The sequence below is a fragment of the Mesoplodon bidens genome (genome assembly GCF_964165515.1).
Source record: "Mesoplodon bidens genome assembly, chromosome: 9".
Classification (NCBI taxonomy): Eukaryota; Metazoa; Chordata; class Mammalia; order Artiodactyla; family Ziphiidae; genus Mesoplodon; species Mesoplodon bidens.
In genome coordinates, this window is record NC_138166.1 from 79,382,132 (window position 1) to 79,403,213 (window position 21,082).

The following is a 21,082-nucleotide window of genomic DNA, read 5'->3' on the forward strand; positions in this document are numbered from 1 at the left end:
AAATAATCTGCATGCCACAGACACATTGGGGTGGCAAGTTTTGCTCCCCTACAATTTCTTCTGAATTCTATTGAAAATAAACCTCTTCATTCTCCTCTAAACCAAACTCCTATCTTCTCATTTACTTTCTTCTCCATTGTAATTGTAGTATAGACTGCCATCCCACCAAGTACTGAGTTTCAAAGGAAATTCTGACCTAAGATGCAAAATACTACTCACGGTATGTTCGGTGATTCGTTGCTTTACCCTAGACCCCAGAACACACTTGCATAGGCAGTTTCTTTAACTTCCATTTGTCTATATAGCCCTTGAGAGTGGGAGGAAAAAGAAAAGGCTGATATTAACCTATATGTGGGAATTTTCTTCGATGGAGCACTGTTGATTTTCTCCCTTTGAAGAAAAAATGTGAGGGTAGCAAACTGCCTTCCAGTGATTAAGAAGCCTGATATAGATAACTGGGGACGTGGCAAGGGTTCAAGCTCTACAGTCCTCTCCAGCTGGAGAACACAGTAGGCAAGGTCCTGCACGACCTGACGATCTTGGCTTTTTGAGAAAAATGAAAGTGATCTTCAATTTCATGGGAGAGTTCCTGGGTAAACAGAAGAACACAGACTCTGGAATACTGTCTCGGCTGTTAGAAGGAATTAGAAGAGCTGGCCCAGTGGGAAGGCCCATTTGAAAAGCCTGATGAAGCATCAGGTAAAGAGACTTAACTTCTGAAGGCAACACAGCAAGTCTTCCCATCGTAGTAGGTCCTAAATTCAGCTACTTAAGAATCTGGTAACAAGAGTCATGTGAATTTGAGGAAGCTCCCACCTGGAGCCAAGTGAGAGGCAGGCAAATGGCTGGGTTGACCAGCTGGGTTGACCCGGGGAGAAGTTGCCCCGCACTCCATTTTGCAAATGTGGACGAGGCAGCCCTCAGGGACCCTTGCACTTAGAGAGCTGGCCTCAGGGCCTCTGGGGCCCCTCCAGCTCAGAAATGGAGGCCGACAGGTTGCTCACCCCTGCACCCACCAGCATCACAAGAATAATGTAAGCTGCCTTTTTACAGTGAAAAAAAAAAGAATCCTGATCTTCTCCATTTGATAGATTTGACAGAAGATTGATTTCCTTTTTATCTAGTATCCTAATCTTCACTGCTGTGCTCAGAAATAAATCTGCTTTGCCTTGTAACCACAAAAAAAGCTCAATTAGCTTCACTTCTCTAACTATACTTTAGGATTAGAAAAGGAAATTAAAACAGAGATAAGCTTCCTTACCTCCATCCCCAATTCTGAGGGAAAGGAGTCAGGGAATGGAATAATGGGGAAGAGGCAAAATGACACCTGAGGTCTGGCAGCACATGATGGCTGCCACTGCTGGCATCATATCCTTTCTATTCAGAAAGGCAGACAACTTCCCAGCTTCTCCTGATCAGGAAGGATGGCAACCCTCAAGGCTGAGCCATATCCTGTGTGCCCAGGATAGCCATGGCTTATACCTATTATTCTTATCACACTTCCTTTCACTCTCACAATCATTACACAATGAATGAAAAATTATATGCTTATTCTAGATATAAGCCATTTTCATCCCAAAGGAAAGAATGCCAGAAATCTGAATATTCTGCACTCACTTCACAGACTGGAAAAAGGGGGCATCACTTTGCTGCTACTTTCTTCTTTGTCTGCAAAGCTCAAACGGATTAGCTTCTTTTTCTTGAGGTGCCTGGATTATGGTGATTTACTTGAATGAGACCTATGAGGAGCCCAGGGAGACTGAAATGGGCCACTCGGAAAACTACTCAAATTAGTCTAGAAGCCACTCAGCAACAACTGAAGATCTTTAAATAGAAGAATCAGCTGCAAAAGATCAGGAAAGGTTAATCTGGAAGTTTATAAAAAGCACCTGGAAAACATCTGCAGACATAAAAACAATCAGGTGTAAGATTATAGGGGCAGTTGGAATGGCAGCTAGGGAGTGTAACAGTGGACCACACAGTGATGTCTTTAAAATACCTACCCCATTAACATTATCTGCCTATGATCCATGTGAAGATTTCTGTACAAAATGAAATCCAGTTTATTACTTTAGTTTTTTATAGGTACTTTAACAGAAAAAGTTAAGAAAGCAGACCTACATTCTTTTTTTTTAGATCTACATTCTTTTGGTGCAGTCCAAACAGTACAGGCAGGAGGGACAGCATCCCAAGCATATTCATTAAAAAAATATGTTTAGGAGCATGAGTTCTGGAGCAAGACTGTCTAGGTTCAAAAGTTAGCTCCACATCTTACTATGTAACCTTGGGTATGTTATTACACTGTCTCTTTGCCTCAGTTTCTCCAGGGTCCCCATGTTGCCTAATTGCAGGGGAGCACTACTTGCAACTGAATTCTGGTTTCTTTATCTGGAAAAATTTGCAGGATCTCACTCTTAAGAGTTGTAATGCAGATTTAATGAGTAACATTAGTCAAGTACTTAGAAAATTGCCTGGCAAACATTAACAAACATTAGTCATTATTATTATGACTACTACTGCTATTCTACAACTAGCATTCTAATTTCTAATGTAAACATCATATAAGGTCCCCTTTTATTAACAGCCACAGGAGCTCTGCTGGTGAAATATATAAGATGCCAAGGATCATGGGAGAAATGGAGCTGGAAGTATGTATCAAGTCATCTTTCTGCTTTCATGTACCCAAAGGACCTGAAAAAATTGTTGGCCAGAAAAATAGCTTGAAAGCACCTATGCAAACATGCTTTAAGATCATATATTTTGACCTCAGTAAAATTATATATTAAAGCAAATGGTTAGAACTGAAAAGGAAGATATAAATCATAAATTCTACTTCTTTTACAGAGAAGGAAATAAATAGGTTCTTTTGAGAAACTGACCATGTGTCTCAACTTAGTCACTGATTTCACGGTAGTGCTAGAGCCTGGGAATGAGAGCCCCTGGACTCGCCCCCAAATGCTTTTCCCACTTCCCACACAGAAGCGTCCTCTTGCAGTCTGACTGCTAAAAATTAACTCAATCCACTTTAAATATTCCTTTAGCATTCAATTTACATCTATATAAGGGGAGAAATATTGGAAAAAAAGAAAAATACATTTTTTCCCTCATTCCAAAAATTCTGAAATGTTCTGTTTGGCCACAAGAGATAGCAAAACACATATGTACATGCACACATACACACACAAAAAACAAAAGAACTTTGTTCTTATCTTTGAAGGTAAGAACTACCAAATTTAAATACTTAGAAATGATAGGAGGCTAGGTAGAAAAGGTGAGGACATACGAAAAGTAATTTTATTTTTGTTTAACCTTAAACTTACCAAACTGCTTCTTTCTTTGAACAGCATTTATCTTGTTTGATACCCAGCTGCACTCAATTGGAAATTAGTGGAAACTATTTAATGATTCCACTTTGAAGTTATAACCATACAACTAAGATGTTTTGAATATAAGCCTATCTGTAAGTCAGATAAACTTTAAGAACTCTTAGTGTCTCTTCTTTTACAGAAATTCTATCTCTATCCTACTGTACTTCAGTTGATCAAGAAAACTAAAGGCAAAGGGCCAGAAAGCTAACTTCCTTAAAAATGAGACAAAAGAAAAGTTTTTCCAACTACCACTATAAATAAAAATTTTTCTTTCAAATACCAAATCAATTTTCTCAAGTGTACAATGAATTCTAATTTGATAGGTTTTTTCCTACTACTTCATTTCAAACAGTGACCTACAAATTTGTTTAAACAATAATAATAATTAAGTACCTTTTATGTTTTTTCAGAATAAAAAAAATTAAATGATGTGTTGAAGATACTACTAAAAATACTTCACCTTTTGAATATGGCCCCTGCATTGGAGATCTATAGGAATTTTTCCAATTAACTTTCAAATCTTCCCACAACATTTGTTTTAAAAAATATTTTTGAAATAATTTGAATGAATGCTCTACAAATCAAAAACCGATTCACAAGTCCCTATTACATAATCAACGATTTTATCAAGTCTCCTACATATGTTCTGTATCAGTTTTCTTGATTATAAGATGTCAATAATATGGAAATATTTTTAATACAACAGAATATTTAATTACATCAGTTTCCCATAAACACACAAGTCATTTAATGATGTTTATATTGGCCATTTCCATTGGTTGGCAAGAGGCTCTTCCACTAAAGGCTCCCATGGTTTCCATTGCACCATTTTTCTTGCCAAACTTAGTTCATTTTCAGCCTGTTAATAAGAAATTTTTAAAAGATAGTTTGATTATATTGTGTAACAGATATTTATCACAGCTAATAACTGAAATATAACCTAGTAGAGCTACTTCTTTCATATTAATACATAATAAGCTGTTCCACCATCACATGTTGAACATCATTAATTAAATTACCTTAATTCTCACAGCTACACAATCATCATGAGTAAGAAAGGATGGCTTTTGATTTCTTCTATTCGATTAAAATTTGCTTTTAGAGTGTTCAAAAGTTTAGTTGGTGAGTTTTTTATCTTAATTGACTGTTTCACCATTTAGACTACAAATTCTCTGAAGAAGTATGTCTCTTAATCTATGTTAATGGCTTTCAAACTTTATTTTACCATGGCCCACCGTTTAAAAACATATTTTTTTTAACTAAGAGATCCACAAGATGCACATACAACTAAAACAAAACTAAAAATATCACCACCTTTACTAGCTGTCATACACTCTATTTTCTATTGAATGTAAAAAAAAAAAATACTAGTCACAATCCACCTAAACTGATTTCATGATCCATAATCCTTTAGACACACAATCTATAAAATTGTGATCTGTGAAGTGTAAGAGAATACAATAGTTGTATTTTTATTGATCAATCAAATCAGTTTCCTTAGTCAGATTATGTTACATTTAATTTTTCCTCTCAAACACAATTTACAACATATTTAACAAATATATTTTAGCTATCTTTTTTTTTTAAACATCTTTATTGGAGTATAATGGCTTTACAATGGTGTGTTAGTTTCTGCTGTATAACAAAGTGAATCAGCTATACATATACATACATCTCCATATCTCCTCCCTCTTGCGTCTCCCTTCCACCCTCCCTATCCCACCCCTCTAGGTGGACACAAAGCACTGAGCTGATCTCCCTGTTTAGCTATCTTCTTATTTCACATTCTTTCCACAGCAAAAAGACCTATGACAACTCTGGCCAACTTAGAAGAACACTGTTGAACACTTGTCAGGACATCAGAGAAAGAATTCAAACACAGAATAAATGCTTAGTTTCTATCAGAGGCTATAATTCTCCAGTTAAAAGGCAATGCCTCGGGACTTCCCTGGTGGTGCAGTGGTTAAGACTCTGAGCTGCTAATGCAGGGGGCCTGGGTTCGATCCCTGGTCCCGGAACTAGATCCCACATGCATGCTGCAACTAAGAGTTCGCATGCCACAACTAAGGAGCCGGCAAGCCACAACTAAGGAGCCCGCGAGCCACGACTAAGGAAAAAAAAAAAAAAGGCAATGCCTCATTTATGCCAGTGGTGCGAAACAGCCAATCTATGTTTAGCAGCAACAGTCTAAAATGTATATAAACAATGAGTTAAAAAGAGTAGATAAACAGTAATCTGGGGGTAGAGGTATTTCCTAATGCTGAAATGAGAAAATACTGATTAAAACTATCCCTAAGGATGACTCTCTCTCTGAATGCCCTTTGACTTTTGTCTCTTGAACATTCATGCCTTCTCTATGCCCCCAAAAAGTCACTGCATGCTGAGGAGGGTTCCTACCCCTGAACACCACTTAAGTCAGCCCTACTTCAGGGAGCTGGACTCAGCTGGCATGTGGTACCTGTATCCACTCCCTCCCTCTTCTCTGGCTTCCGACACACTACCCCTTTCCTCATTCCTCTCATATGTCCCTCTTGAAATGGGCTGTCCAGTATGGTAGCCACTACCTACCTGTGACTACTGAGTGAGCACTTAACATGTAGCTAGTTCAAATTCAGATGCGCTGAGAGTATAAAATACACACGAGATTTTAAAGACTTAGTATAAAAAAAAAATGTAAAATGTCTTAATTTTTTACATGGATGATATGTTTCAATGATATTATTTTAGATCTACTGGGTTAAATAAAGCATTATTAAAATTTAACCTTAGCATAGCCCATGAAAATTTGAGAACTGCATAGATAACGTAAAAATACTTAATGTACCCTACGACTATAACTGCATGATAGATTAATGTACCAGCTAAACTAAAGTTATGATCAAAGTGAAATCAGGTAGAAAAGAAAGAGGAACAGAAGGAAGATAATAATAATAAGTTTGCATTAAATTCCCAGAACACTTTATCTAGTACCATATTCAACCTGGCAAATGAATAGGAAGGCCAAGAAAATAGGCCCCTGAATGACTGAAACAGTCTACATTTATAGAAAGCTGTCTGAATACTCCATTCCTCTTTTAACAGAGCCATCTAACAATTCTTTCAAATTTGTATATTATGTCTATTGGTAAGAGATTTTGATAAAAGGCAAGAAAACGTAAGAAAAAAATGTTTACATTTTTAGAAAATATGAAAAATGTAAAAATTACATGAAACAGAATTAAACATTTATCAGACCCTTATAAGGGGAAGACATTCTAAACCTATATATAATATTGGGAAGGAGGGGAGATTAAAAGGGGAGTGGGCAGAGGGAGAGTGATTTGACCAAGTAAAAAATTTAAAAACCTCTACATATGGGAGAAAATAACTAAAGTCAGAAGGCAAAGAACAGACTAAAAATATATATATATGTGTATATATATATATATATACACATATATATATATATATACATATATAGCAAAAATTTAAGGTTAATATCTTTTATTTGAAAAAAACCTCAAAGAAATATATAAGAAAAACACTAAAAACAAATGACAGAGTAAAAACTTTAACAATATAAATTACAAAACATGAAATACAAAAACATATTTTAAGAATTTAACCTTCAAGAGTCAAAAATAAAAATGAAACTACAATTTAATTTTATGACTCAAAAGACCTGTATTTTTCCATATTAAAAATATAGTAACCCTTTAAAATGTAAAAGTATATGTATCTAAAAAGATAAATTATTCAAACAGCAATAATACTGTTACTAATCTGAACTAAGGAAAGGCTAACAAGAACATGCTAATTAAATTCTAAACTTCCAACAAAAGCCTCATAAATTCAAATTATAATCAATGATAAATATTTAGCTGACATACACATGTCAGAGTATGCATTTTCTTATGTGGTTAGTCTTCTATTGGATGAATTGATATAAATTAAAAAGTTTAGCTTTCCTTTCTTTCTGGAATGTCATTTTGTACCTCTATAACATTGTGCCTTTGAACATTTGAAACTAAACATCTGAATATTCAACTTTTCTTTACCTGAAGAATCACCTCTTCTATTTGGCCTCCCTGAAGTTGCTCTTCTAATTTTTTAACATTTGGTTCCTATAATTTAAGGGAAAAAAAGAAAAAAATAGTTAAAGAAGCACAAAGAGCACTTAATATGACAAATGTAATTAATTTTTCTTTCATTGTACCCTTGCTTATTTTTACCAAATATCTGGTTAAGAGCCATTTCATCTCTCTACTATTTTATTGCTTTTCTGTCTTAATATTAAAAGTGTTAAACGTTTATTGATATGCTTATCAAGGGTAAGAATATGATGTTTAATTCAGTTTTTCTAAAATACAGATTTTAAAATAATACTTTATTTTCTTAGTACTTCCTATATTTCCTCTTAAGCATTAGCATTAAAAATAAATGCTACCCTATGACCCAGAACTCTACTCCTAGGTATATGCCAAACAGAAATGCATAATACATTAACCAAATGACATGTTCAAGAATGTTCACAGCAGCATAAATTACATCCCCAAACCAGAAACAATCCAAATGACCATATATAATAGAATAAATGAATAAACTGTAGTATTTGAATATAATAGAATATTATACAGCAATGAGAATGAACAAATTACAACTATATGCAACAACATAGATGATTCTCTCGAACATATTATTAAGCAAAAGAAACCAGACAAATACATATTGATGATTCCACTTATAAAAAGTTCAAAACCAGGCAAAATGAATCTGTGGTGTTAGAGGTCAGAAGAGTAGTTATCTTCAGGAGGGTAGTAACCTTGAGAAGAACAAGAAAGGGTTTTGGCATTCTGGAAATGTCCTCTTTTTTGATTTAGTGTTGACATGTGTGATTACTTTGTGAAAATGCATCAAGTTCTATGCTTATAATGTCTGCACATTTCTTTATGTACATTATTCTTCAATAAAAGGTTACCTGAAACTATCACATGGTTAATCGGTTATACTCCTATATAAAATAAGAAGTTAAAAAAAATAATTAAAAATAAAATAGCCACTGTGCTTCCCCACTTTGACTCCAAAAAAAAAAAAGTTAATATAGTAACTAGAACATTCAATGACATGTATTTATTTTCTAGTAGACCAAGCTTTTTGAGAGCCAGAAACCATGATCTATATATACACATGCATATGTAAATAAGGTGTAAATAGGGTAGCTTCTTGGCCTATAAATGGAGTGAAAAGAGGGGGAAAAAAAGTTATTTTCTACAGGAATTGGCATCTGTCTCAGGGCATCTGCTGGCTGACCCAAGACATCTGTATGGCTTGTTCCTCCACTTCCATCAAGGTCTTCGCTCATCCATCTTCTTCTTAGTGAGAACCACTCTGATAATTTTTACTGTGGTAGGCTGGAATAATGCCTCACAAACTGTACATGAACTAATCCCTGGAATCTATGAATGTTACTTTATATGGCAAATATTTCGCAGATGTGATTAAGGACCTTGGAATGGGAAGATTATCCTAGATTATCTGAGTGAGCCCTAAATACAATTATAGGTGTCCTTATAAGAGAGAGGCAGAGGGAAATTACACATGGAAAAAGAAAAAGTAAAGACTGGAGTGACTCAGCCACAAGCCAAGGAATAACAAAAGCCATCACAGCTGGAAAAGGCAAGGAATGAATTCTATCCTAAAGCCTCCAAAGGGAGTGCAGACCTGCCGACACCTTGATTTTGGCCCGATACTAATTTTAGCTTCCAGAAATATAAGACAATAAATTTCTATTTTAACTCACCAAGGTTGTTGTAATTTGTTACAGCAATCATAGAAAACTAATACATATTGTAACACCCCTCATCACCCTCATACACACCATTCTTCCTTCTTTAATTTCCTTCACTGCACTTACTATGTTCTAACACACTATGGAATGTACTTCTTTATTCACTTATTTTTCTTATTTATTTCTTTGCCTCCCATCATTAATGTATAATCTCCAAGGCAGGGATTTTTATGTTTTGTTCATTGCCATGTAGGCACTAGCTTCCATGCCCAGAACCATACATAGCATATGACAGACATGCATTAAGTGTTTCTTGAATAAATACAAAGTAGTTAGAAAAGAGAGGGAAACAAAGCAGATGAACATGTTTGAGAAAGACTGTTTAACTCAAAATGACTGAGCTATGAAGCCAAAAATTAATAACAAAACAGGGAAGCTGGTCACTGTCATGATACCCAGGAGGGAGAATGAAGAGAAGGCAAGGAATATTCAACATTATTTTCAACTCAGGAAAAGCCTGTGTTGGGAAAACAATTCAAAATTTGTCTTACTTAAGCTGGGTCAATAATGTGAGTTTTATTTACTAATGGCATAATGCCACCAAGCTTGATAAGGTACCATGTACTGAATGCTCACTATATGCTTGCAACTGTGTTAAGCACTATACATATATTACCCATTCAGTCCTAACAACAAGTGTTCAAGGCAGGTATTATTATATCCAAGTTACGGATGAGGCAATTGAGACAGAGAAAATGGGCAATATGCCAACTCACCAAATAAGTATTAGAGCTGAGATGAAAATTTTGGAAAGACCACAAACCAATGCTTTTCACCACTATGCTATTACTATCTCCATAGTATAATCTGAAAAAAATATTTACTTCTATTTCCATTTTAGGCTTAGACACTTTATAATCATTACAATATTCTCTGAAGATTCCATGGCTCTATAGGTGGGGTTAAAAATCTGTGTTAATTTTATCAAACAGGATTCAGTAATACAGCTATTACATAGTGCTTGGTGTTTTTAAAAATTATTTGTATACAGCCTTTTGGATAAACAAATATTTCTAAGGACCTTATTAAGTGTCAGGCACTAAGCTAGATTCTTGGGATAAAAAGATGAATGCAATTCACAAGTAGCTTATGGACTAGTACAGAAGACATAAAAGGCTTCACAGAGGAAGTGATAGATCTTGAGGACTGAGTAAGAACTGCCTGGCAGACAAGGTAAGGGTATTTCAGGAAGAGGGAAGAGAAAATACAAAGAAACCAAAAATAAAATTGCATGGAACTCACATAACTGTCAGCAGTCTGGTATTACTAAAGTATAGTGCACAAAACAGGAAAAGACAAGATAAGATTGAGAAGATAACTTAGAGCCAGATCTTGGGGGGGCTTCCATACCATGCTAAAGACTTCATCCTATAAGCCAGTGGCTCCCAAACCTGGCTATACGTCAAAATCATGCAGATAAAGGTAGCTAGATGAGTTTCACACAACCAGCCCAGCATAAATCCTTAAACTCAGCCTTTGAGAAACACCGAACAGGAAACCATAGTAAGGTTTTAAGCAGGAAGATCTCATGATCAGATCTACATATTGAAAAAAAAACTCTATTGGCAGTGTGGGGCATATAATGAAATATGATAGAACTAAATACAGACCAATTTAGTTATAAGGCAACTGAAACAGCCTAGGTCAGAGAAAAGAATTTTAGAATGATTAAGTGAAAGCAATGACAGTGAACCCTTCTTTGGGTGACATTGGCAAAAGTAAAGGAAAATATAAGTTTTCTTTTTCTTTTAAGGTAAGAAAAAGCTAAATATATTTTGAGGCTAACTGAAAGATGATAATAAAATGGAATGCTAAAAGAGAAACAGAGAAGAAATGATTAAAGGGGAACACGGTTATGGAGAAGGAAAGCAGAGAATAAAAGACAGTTGAAGAGACTGACCTCATGAAAAGAAAAAGAAATTTCTTACTATGAGATGGGAAAAAATGCACAAGCCCATTTTCCTTAAAGAAAGATGAATTCAAAAGAAATGTTAATTTCCCCTTTAGAGACTTGTAATCTGTGAATTACTTCCAGAACTGCCAAGATAAGAATAAAAGTTCCAAATCAAATTGCACTGTTTTGCCATATACCTGCAGAAAATGTAAGAATTCTCTTTGGACTACAGAGTTTGGTGATCTAATAATAAGAAAACTATATTAGGGCCACTTATTACATGTATAAGTGGTCCTAAACTTTTGGAGTTTCTGAACACTATTTTGGATAATTACAAAAGTCCACGAAATAACTGCTAGTGTGGAAATTTAACAACAGTGCAATATAGTTTGGTATAAAAGAAGTAGCAGCAGTCTATTGTGTGCCTGTCTAGGGCCTTTGACTCAGAAGCTGTAAAATGCTTGTATTAGTCTGCCTGGGCTGCCATAACAAAATACCATACATAGACTGGATGGCTCAAACAAGAAAAATTTATTTTCTCACAATTCTGGATACTGGAAGTCCAAGATCAAGGTATGACAGAGTCCATTTCTGGTGGGAGTTCTCTTCCTGGTTTGCAGACAGCGACCTTCTTGCTTTGCCCTTACGTGGCAGAGAACGCGAACTCTCCGGTATCTCTTCTTAGAAGGACACTTATCCTACTGGATCAGTGTACCACTCTTATGATCTCATTAACCTTAATTACTCCACACTGCGGGGTTAGGGCTTCAACATATGAATTTGGGAGGACACAAACATTCTGTCCATAACAAGGTTCAATATATTTTGGTAGTTAAGAGACTAATTTGGTCCTCTTCTTTTCATAACAAAGCACTTTTTAAAACAGTTATTCCTGACAGTTGTTAAACATAATATACATATTTTTTTCGGTTTTGTTTTCATTCTTCTCTACTCTAAAACTAGAAAAATGAAATAAAGATTGATATATCTACAGATAAGAAGTAAAAGATCAATAAAGGACTAGACAGATAAGAGAGATAAGTGAAAGCTATAATGTTAACTTAAGGATGGGACATGATTTTATTCTTTCACTCCTGTACTTATAGTGCCTGTCATATAAAAAGTACTCAATAAACAGGAGTTTGATGAATGAAAGGGAGAAAGGATGGAAGAAATGCACGGAAGGAAGGAGAATAGAAAGGAGAGTGTGCAGAATATGCAAAAAGTAATCAACTGAATTTTTTATTTTTTTTGTTAAATGTTGCTTTGGATACCATACATCCAAGAAAACAAAATCAAGTTAGCTACTTACCGCTTTAACCATACTCAGCTTCTCATTTGTAATCTGTTCTGTATACTTTCTATATGCTGCATTTTTAGGGATTTGTCCAAGAACATCAAGAATCTTTGTATACAATATTTTTAGCCTCTGAAAAGACAAAAAATACAAATTTCCAGTTTAAAATGTCACCAAAGATTTAAAAAGTCTCACCAATTATTAAAACAAAAAAATTCACAACTATTTTTTAAAAAAGCATTTAACTTTTCCTTGCTGCAACTTCTTCATGTCTATGCCTATCGATCCCTTTACAGCTTAGGAAAAATGTGAATATAAAGATGGAAACTTTTCATATTTGTATGTATGACAAAAGTTGTACAGAAGTTAAAGGTATGATAACAAAAATAAAACTGCATTCTAACTTATTGCTAACAATCTTTTTGGTAAATTAAATCACTTACTAAATCAGTATGTCTCAAATTGAGGTCCTAAGCACTGCAAATTCTGATCTTTAAAAAGTATTTTATTTGGATTTCTATAGAAATAGAAAAATATATAAGCAGTATATTATCAGTATGATCAAATTTAACGGAATGTAGTGATGATACTTCAGTGCTTATGCTTAGTGACTATGATCAAGTTGGTACCATGAGAAGATTTCACCACAGGCTCAACAGAAAAAAGAAGCAAGAAAACTGAGTCACTGCACATATTAAAGCAGCACATATTAAAGCACACTGAACTTAAAGTTCAATACAGCAGCCAGCAATAAAGTCATATGATAAAAAGTTGTTATAGTAGACCCTAATTCACAGTTCATAAATATTAAGTATAATCATAAATATACATATGTGATGAGGATTTTTCATTATTTCTTTGAAATTTAATTTGAAATTTGTTTTAGTTTAATTGTATGAAACCGTAGATGCTAATACCTAATTTCATTCATATATATTCACCATATATATGAATAAACAAAACCAACCTTAAGGGCCTCTAAGAATCATTTTTCTTAAAAAGTACTCTGCATATTTAGACATTACTTCTATATTTGAATATGATGTTCCGTAATAGAAGGTATTTTACTATACTAATATAGAGCTTATTAGATAACATATAATCTAAATTTTGTGTGTGTGTGGGGGGGGGTGGTTTAGCCTCATTTCTTCTCAATTTTAGCAAAGGGCATGACAATAGAAAGGCCTGGTAAGAGACATGGATTCTAAAATGGGGATGTTAATAATACCAGCTTCATAGGATTTTGTATAACTTAGAACAGTACCTGGCACACATTAAGTTTCAATAAGTGCTAGCATTATTATTCTATTGGGGAAAGAAGAGTCACATCAGCAGATGTCAGAGAAGGTTTCATAGAAAAGGCAGCATCTGAGAGAGACCTGGAGGGATGGTAGGACTTAGACATTTGAAGATGTTAGAAAAGGCAATCTTACACATAGAATACATACAGAGGACTGAATGGCAGAAAATACAGGTAATGTAAAGTAATTATTATATAGTTCTATTTCCCTTGAACTGTGTTGTCTAACACAGTAGCCACTAACCAAATTTGGCCATTGAGCACTTGAAATGTGCCAAATCTGAACTAAGATGTGCTGTTAAGTGTAACTACACACTAGATTTTGAACATTTAGTATGAAAAAAAGACTATAAAATATCATTAATTTTTTATATTGATTATATATTGAAATGGTAATATTTTGGATATGTTAGGTAAAATAAAATATATTAACTTCTTCCTTATTAAAAGAAAGTGACTCCTAGAAAATTTTGTACTACAAGCATGGTTTATATTTATGACTTGCATTATATTTTTATTGGACAGCACATGGCTAGAATATAGGACACAGAGAAAATGCTTTGGAGATAAGGTTGGAGAAAAAGCAAATCAGACTGTATGTGGTTCTGCACGGCAAGTTAAAGCATTTGGGCTTTATTATGTGGGCAATTAAAAGATTTAGGGAAATTGTGATTAGATGTGTGCTTCAGAAAAATTAATCTGGCAGTAGTGAGTTAAAAGAATAGGATGAAGGAGCAACAGAGAAGAAGGCCAGTAACAAGGTTGTTGCAATTCTCTACACAAGAACAAGGGACTAAACTGTGGTAATAATAGTAGGACAAAAAAAGAGAGATCATAATGGAGAGCTGTTATAGAAAAGGATCAACAAAATTCATCGCTGGAGTGAACATGAAGATAAAAGAGTGTAAGAGAAGTATCAACTATGATGTCCAATTCCCAGCCTGCAGTGTAGAAAGACTTTGATACCATCAAGAAAAATACTCCACAGTGGAAGAAACAGATTTAGAAAGGGAAAACCGTGAGTTCAGCTTTAGACAATGAGTCTAAAGGCATTATGAACTCATAATGAGAACAAGACATTAACTCAACAAACATTAGTTACTGAGCACATACCATGTGCTAGCATAGTTCTAGCAGTGAACAAAAGAATTTAAAAATCCCTGTCTTGATGAAGACCTACAGTCCAGTAGAGAGAGACAACATACAAGACAAATCAGTAGAATACAGTCCGTTGAAGAGTGATCTGGAGAACCACTGTAAGCACTTTGGTATTTAGAGTGAAATGGAAAAGCACTGGCGAATTCTGAGGAAAGGAGTCACATGACTCGACTCACATTTTAGCAGGCTGACTTTTGTGGGAAAAAGATCAAACTGAGGCAGTGAAAAGCAGGGAGAGGCAGTTAGGAAGCAAATGCAATTATCCACAGCCATGATGATGGCGGCTGAGAACAGGGTAGTAGAGGAGGTGGTGAGAAGTAATCAAAATTTGGATATAATTTGAAGGTAGAACCCGGAGGATTTACTGAAGTACCCAATGTGGGGTGTGAGAGAAAGAAAAGAATGAAAGATGATTTCAAGCCTTTTGACTGAGTGAATAGAAAAATGGAACTGCTGTTCACTGAGATGAGCAAACCTGAGAGAAGAGCAGGTTTTAGGGAGAAGATCAGGAACCCAATTTGGGGCATGTTAAGTTTAGGTTGCCTGCCTGACATCCAAGTGGAGATGTCCACTAAGGAATGAAATATACAAGACTTCCATAAAGGGAGAGGTCAGTGTGCTTGCCATGGGAACCCGAGAGTTATCGGTGTGTAGGTGGTATTTAAAACCATCGGAATGGGTCCAGACACCAACAGAGAGCAAATACAAACAGAGAAAAGACCCAAGAACAAAGTCTTAGAACTCCACCATTTAGAAGTAGGGATATGAGGGATAAGCAGAACAGGAAAAGGCCAAAAGAAGTAGGGAAAAAAAACACACCAGGAGACTGAGGTGTCTTGAAGCACAGTAAAGTGTTTGATGGACAGTGCCAAACAAGTCAAATGCTGCTATTGGGTTAATAAAGATGAGAAACGTGAGCTGACCATCGGATTTAGCAGCATGGTGACCCTGAAAAGAACAGTTCTGGCCAAGCCTGACTGGAGTGCCTTCAAAATGGAATAAGAGAAACAGGAGACCGTTAAGTACAGATAACTTTTGAGTTACCTGTAAAAGGGAAGGAAGGAGAGAAATGGCGTGATTATAGGAGGGAGGAGAACGATCAAGGGAGGTCTCTTTTTTTCTTTTTTTTTTTTTTTGATGGAAGAATGTCTGAATACTGACGGGAAAGACCTACTAAAAGGGAAAACTGATGACAAAAGGCGGCAACTGCTAGACCGCTATCTTTGGTAATCGAAATTGTACAGAATCTAAGGCACCTAAGAAAAGGTGAGGCGGGGGAAAAGGTGGAAAATGGCGATACAGATCTGGGAAGACACTCGCAAAAGTACAAGTGAGCCACTAGAATGCCACGGAAAAACTCAACAAGCAAATGGTTTGAGAAAGAGATCATGGCAAAACAACCAAACAAAAACGTGGTACCAGATAAACCAAGTACTAAATACCGCTGTTGACTCAAGAGCTCACGCTGAGTTGTAATTTGGGGCTTGCAATATCCGTATCCCGTTAACCATTGAAGAAACAAGGTCGCAGGGTTCTAGGCTTCCTTGGAAACTCAGGAAGAAAAGAGGTACATACCTCGTGTGGACTCTCACATACAGCCAATCCCACAAGGCCAGTGGTCTGTTCAAAAAACAAAACACGATTCATGCTGTTTACTACAATTCCCCGCAGACCCACACTAAGACAAGCAAAACCACTACTGTCCTGGCTAAAACTGGCCTAAAACCAGCTACCGGTCTCTCAAAGCCGCTGGTTCGGAGATTTCTTCTCTTCTCCGATCGGAGCCGCTAAACTGGTCACCCCTAAGGGCAGAGCAAAATGAGTCCCCCAGAAGCACCGCCAAGCCCGTGACAGTTCCGGCCACCACCCGCGGGCTGACTCCGTCCCCACAGTCTAAATTCCGTCAGTGACCTCCACCCGCCTCACCTTCTTCAGCAAGCCCGCCATGACAGCGCCGAGCAACGGGGACGCGCAGCCCTCTGGGAACTCGCCCAGACCCGCTCAATCCACCACAGAGGCCGCCATTCCGTCACCTTGGAAACAGCTTGGCCCCGCCCCCTAAGGCTCTTTAATGGAGCAAAGGCTCTGCACCGCCCATTCCTAAAAGAAAAAGTGACGCATGCGCAATGAGTGCACAAAGCCTCTAAACCAGGAGGGTGGGGCAAAGATTATGTTAGGTGTCTTACGTCTCAGTTCCTGTCCCTCTGACGCTATCTGCCTGCCCAAAGGTTGAGGGAAACCCTCCAAGCTACAAAAACACACCAGGAGATTGAGGTAATAGTCGCTCTAGGAACCTGCATTCGTCTTAACCTTTGGTGAATTCCTCTCTTCCACGGCGTAGTGTGCAGTAAAATGAGGGGGGTCGTGGAGGTATCGTCTAAGTGATCTCTTAGGTGCAAAGGTTAGTTCAGTATTCTCAGTCTTATGAGGCAAAGCAGAGCCAGAGGACATTTCCCATCGCAAGCCTTTTCTCTTTCATTTCACTCACTGAAGTACAACATCCATTTTCTCATTTTCCCAGGTGAAGTGATACCGGACCATACCCCTTTTTTTCACTTACCTTGACAAACATGTATTGAACACCCGTTATGTGTTAGTTGCTGGGACACAGTTTGTAAAACAGCATCTCACATCGCGAGATTTACAGAACAATGACGAGGACGTGCATTAATAAGTAATTTGTTAAGTGTTCCAAAAGAGATTTGTGCCAAGTGCAGTGGTAGCAGGGAAGAAGAAATAACTGAAAATTGTGGGATGACTGGAGTTAAAAAGGGCATTTGCTTAAAAAGTCAATGGGAGAAGAGCACAACAAATTGAGAATATATATAACTTAAATGGTAAAACAACCCACAGAATGGGAGAAGATATTTGCAACCACATATAATCACCAAAAGATAAGTGGTGCCTAGAACATATAAGGAACTCATCAATCAGTAAGAAAAGAACTATGAATTGGGAGATTGGGGTTGACATATATACACTACTACGTATAAAATAGATAACTAATGAGAACCTAATGTACAGCACAGAGAACTGCATTCAGTGCTCTGTGGTGACCTAAATGGGAAGGAAATCTAAAAAAGAGGGGCTATATGTATATGTATACTGATTCACTTTGCTGAACAGCAGAAACTAGCACAACATCGTAAAGCAACTATACTCCAATAAAAATTAATTTTAAAAAAAAGGGCTTCCCTGGTGGCGCAGTGTTTGAGAGTCCGCCTGCCAATGCAGGGGACGCGGGTTCGTGCCCCGGTCCGGGAAGATCCCACATGCCGCGGAGAGGCTGGGCCCGTGAGCCATGGCCGCTGAGCCTGCGCGTCCGGAGAGAGGCCACAACAGTGAGAGGCCCGTGTACGGCAAAAAAAAAAAAGAACTAATAACCAGAACAGGTCTTCCTGCTTCCATTCTTGCCTACCTCTCTGGAATATATTAAATGAGTTAATATATGTAAAGTGCCTGACTCAGTGCATGGAATACAGAACCACACAAGTGATTTTGTTATTTTTTATTTTGCTGTTATCATTCTCAACCCAGTAGCTAGAATAATCCTTTTAGAAAATACTTCGCTCAAAATTCTTCCATGATTTTTCACTCAAGGTGTAAAAACCACAGTTCTTGCATCTGCCTACAATGTCTCACATGACTGTCCCCTCTGCCCCTCACCTCTCAGACCTAACCTCCTAGTCCCCCTCTCTATACTCAGGTAGCTGCTCTTCTAACCCTTTCTTTGGAAAGCCCTTCCACCACCACCAGATGGGTGCATGACTCACTCTCTCACCCCTTTCAAATCTTTGCACAGTTTTACCTTCCCAGTGTGGCCCACCCTGGCCATGAGATTTAAAATTGCAGATCGCAACGAAGACACTCCTTACCCTCTTCTCTGCTTCAGTTTTCTTCATAGCCCTTATCAAGTTCTAATATGCTATCTAATTATCTTACTTATATTGTTTTTGGGTATCATCCTTTCTAGAATATAAGCCATATGTGGATGGAAATTTTTTTCTACCATACCGCATGTGCCTGAAATAGTACCTGGTACATAATAGGCACCCAACTAATATATTTTTAGTGAATACAGTAGAAAAATAAACAAAAAAATGACTAGACAATTGACAGAAATGGAAACAGGATAAGTCAACAGACATGAAAAGGACTCAACCTCCCTGTTAAACAAGGAAATGCAAATTAATTATAATTTTACTGCCATCTTATGGACAAAAATTAAGGACTTACAATACCAAGTGTTAGCAAGGATGTGAAGCAACAGGAATACTCATACACTGCTGATGGGAGTGAATTGGCATAAGCACTTTGGGGAATAATTTTACAGTAGTTAGTTGAAGATGTATAAAACCTATGACTGAAAGCCATGGGTGAATTTGAATTTTGTCCCCTTGGGCACAAACTGACACTGAGTAATAGATTAGCTTGATCATATGCTCCTCTCTTCTCTTAGAATAGCTGCCCCTAGAAACATGAGCTATGGGGATATAATCTTTCCAGTTCAGATTACCCAAGAATTAGGCTTTACCATCACTTCCATCATAATTTCCAACTTCTAGTATTTAAATCATCCACAATTACAATTCAGGACAGAGTAAATATATAGTAATGAATATGCATGTATCAATGGCATTTTAAAGATACACATGTGCATGGATGTAAACACATACAGAAAGTAACTATGGATTTGGAACAAATCATCTGATGTACCCATTTACTTCTACAAAGGTGACATATATATTTGGACACACTAGATTAGATTCAGAAAACCACATTAGGACTGGGAAGGAATGCCCCTCTTTTTCAAACCAGACAATGCTGAAATGGTCACTGGAACTTAGATGAATGGAAGTTTATGAGGTCACAGTCTTTGTTCCCTGTCTCTCCAGATTCTTAGAATTTTTGCCCTTGTGGGATGTGTTCTAGAATGTAGAATCATGGGATTATAAAAGATGCATGTGTTTTCATTGGTTGTAACTTTGGGTTCAGGCTTCTGCCATATGACATCTGCTAAACAGACCTAGCTGATCCAGGCTAAGGCACTGCATAGCTAACCAGTTCTATGTGGCGGGAAATTGTGTAGGTTTTCTGAGCTAATCCCTTTGCAGAGGTGCGGGGCTATGTATGGAAGGGGCTTGATAGTGGTGTCCTATGGTTGGTGGGAGTAGAATTAGCTACAAAGGGAAATCAACCTTGGCATCTATGATATCAGAAGGGGATTTGGGAATGTCTTAATGTGAGTAGCAAGGGCACCAAATGCACTATATTCTGAAGTAAGAGTTCCCAGAGGGATAAAAGTTGGAATCCTAGTCAGGAAGGAGACAGATGTTCGAAAGTTCTTCTGCAAATAAAGTTAGCAGGCCAGGTAACTTAGAGTTAAAATCTGCAACACAATTTGCTCTGTAGGACCTCTAGCCTAACCCAACAAGGGAGTTCTTGTTTCTCCAAAATTAATTAACTGGAAGGGTTAGGACCTCCTCCACTGCTTCTTAATGACACAGACTCTTTTGTGAAGGGCCAGATCTTACCCAAAGTTAAACAGTTAGAGTATTTGCCTAGAATATCTTCTCAGGAAGATTTTACCTGAGAGAGGCATGAGATAAGGAAGAAAACATCTCAGTTTTCAGGGGAGGAGGAGCTCATTCCTGAAAATCTAGAGGGGATGATTACTGCCTGGGTCACTTTCCCCTTAGTTTGCATGTCAGGGGGCAGAAGTGAAAATAATCTCAACTCAGGGAGTGTTGTTTCCTCTCCCAACTTGGTAACCAAAAAAATTCATTTTTCTAAAGTTAGTTCTTAGAACAGACCTGACATATTAAAATGCTAATAGTTTGGATATTATCCATCTCTTATGCCTCCATTCATATCAGGCGTGTTCAAAACAATTTGGGTTTTTTTCCTGTACTCTTCTTTATCTACGCTATGGATACTTCTAAAAAGTGTTCATACCAGATAACTGAGAGTTTCCAATATGGTAGTTTTTAGAACTTCATTCTAAATTGGGCTGTAAGTCAGATAAAAGCCATTACCCAGTTTTATCTGAGTGGCTATTGGCTTCCAGGTGTTTGAGTTGTCTAATGTGTAAAAATGGAGCTAACCAACACTCCCACCCAGATTTGGATTAAGTTTAACAATTGAGATTAAACATAGGCTATTGAAAAATAGAGAGAACCTATGGGAGGATGGAATAATAAAGATGTCTGTGGGGACATATCTAGCCCCATTTCTATGT

General features: G+C 36.9%; 3 protein-coding genes across 4 annotated transcripts in view; 1 reads left to right on the plus strand and 2 right to left on the minus strand.

Annotated features, from left to right (window-relative positions):
* The window catches only part of IQUB (IQ motif and ubiquitin domain containing), a 66,280-nt gene extending 63,111 nt beyond the window's left edge, over nt 1–3,169 (minus strand). For both annotated transcript variants that reach the window (XM_081243764.1, XM_081243762.1), the window contains exon 1: nt 346–3,169. The gene's annotated coding sequence lies outside the window, so the exon portion shown is untranslated. The remainder of the gene's footprint in view (nt 1–345) is intronic.
* Nucleotides 3,170–3,272: 103 nt separating this feature from the next.
* Nucleotides 3,273–16,856, minus strand: NDUFA5 (NADH:ubiquinone oxidoreductase subunit A5). Its single transcript, XM_081243776.1, has 5 exons — nt 16,771–16,856; nt 16,420–16,464; nt 12,402–12,518; nt 7,406–7,471; nt 3,273–4,227 (listed from the first exon to the last, which is right to left on the minus strand). The coding sequence occupies exons 1-5, from the start codon at nt 16,789–16,791 to the stop codon at nt 4,126–4,128; spliced, it is 351 nt and encodes a 116-aa protein (XP_081099902.1). The 5' UTR covers nt 16,792–16,856; the 3' UTR covers nt 3,273–4,125.
* Nucleotides 16,857–17,084: 228 nt separating this feature from the next.
* ASB15 (ankyrin repeat and SOCS box containing 15) overlaps nt 17,085–21,082 on the plus strand; it is a 41,747-nt gene continuing 37,749 nt past the window's right edge. The window contains exon 1 of the mRNA XM_081243765.1: nt 17,085–17,118. The gene's annotated coding sequence lies outside the window, so the exon portion shown is untranslated. The remainder of the gene's footprint in view (nt 17,119–21,082) is intronic.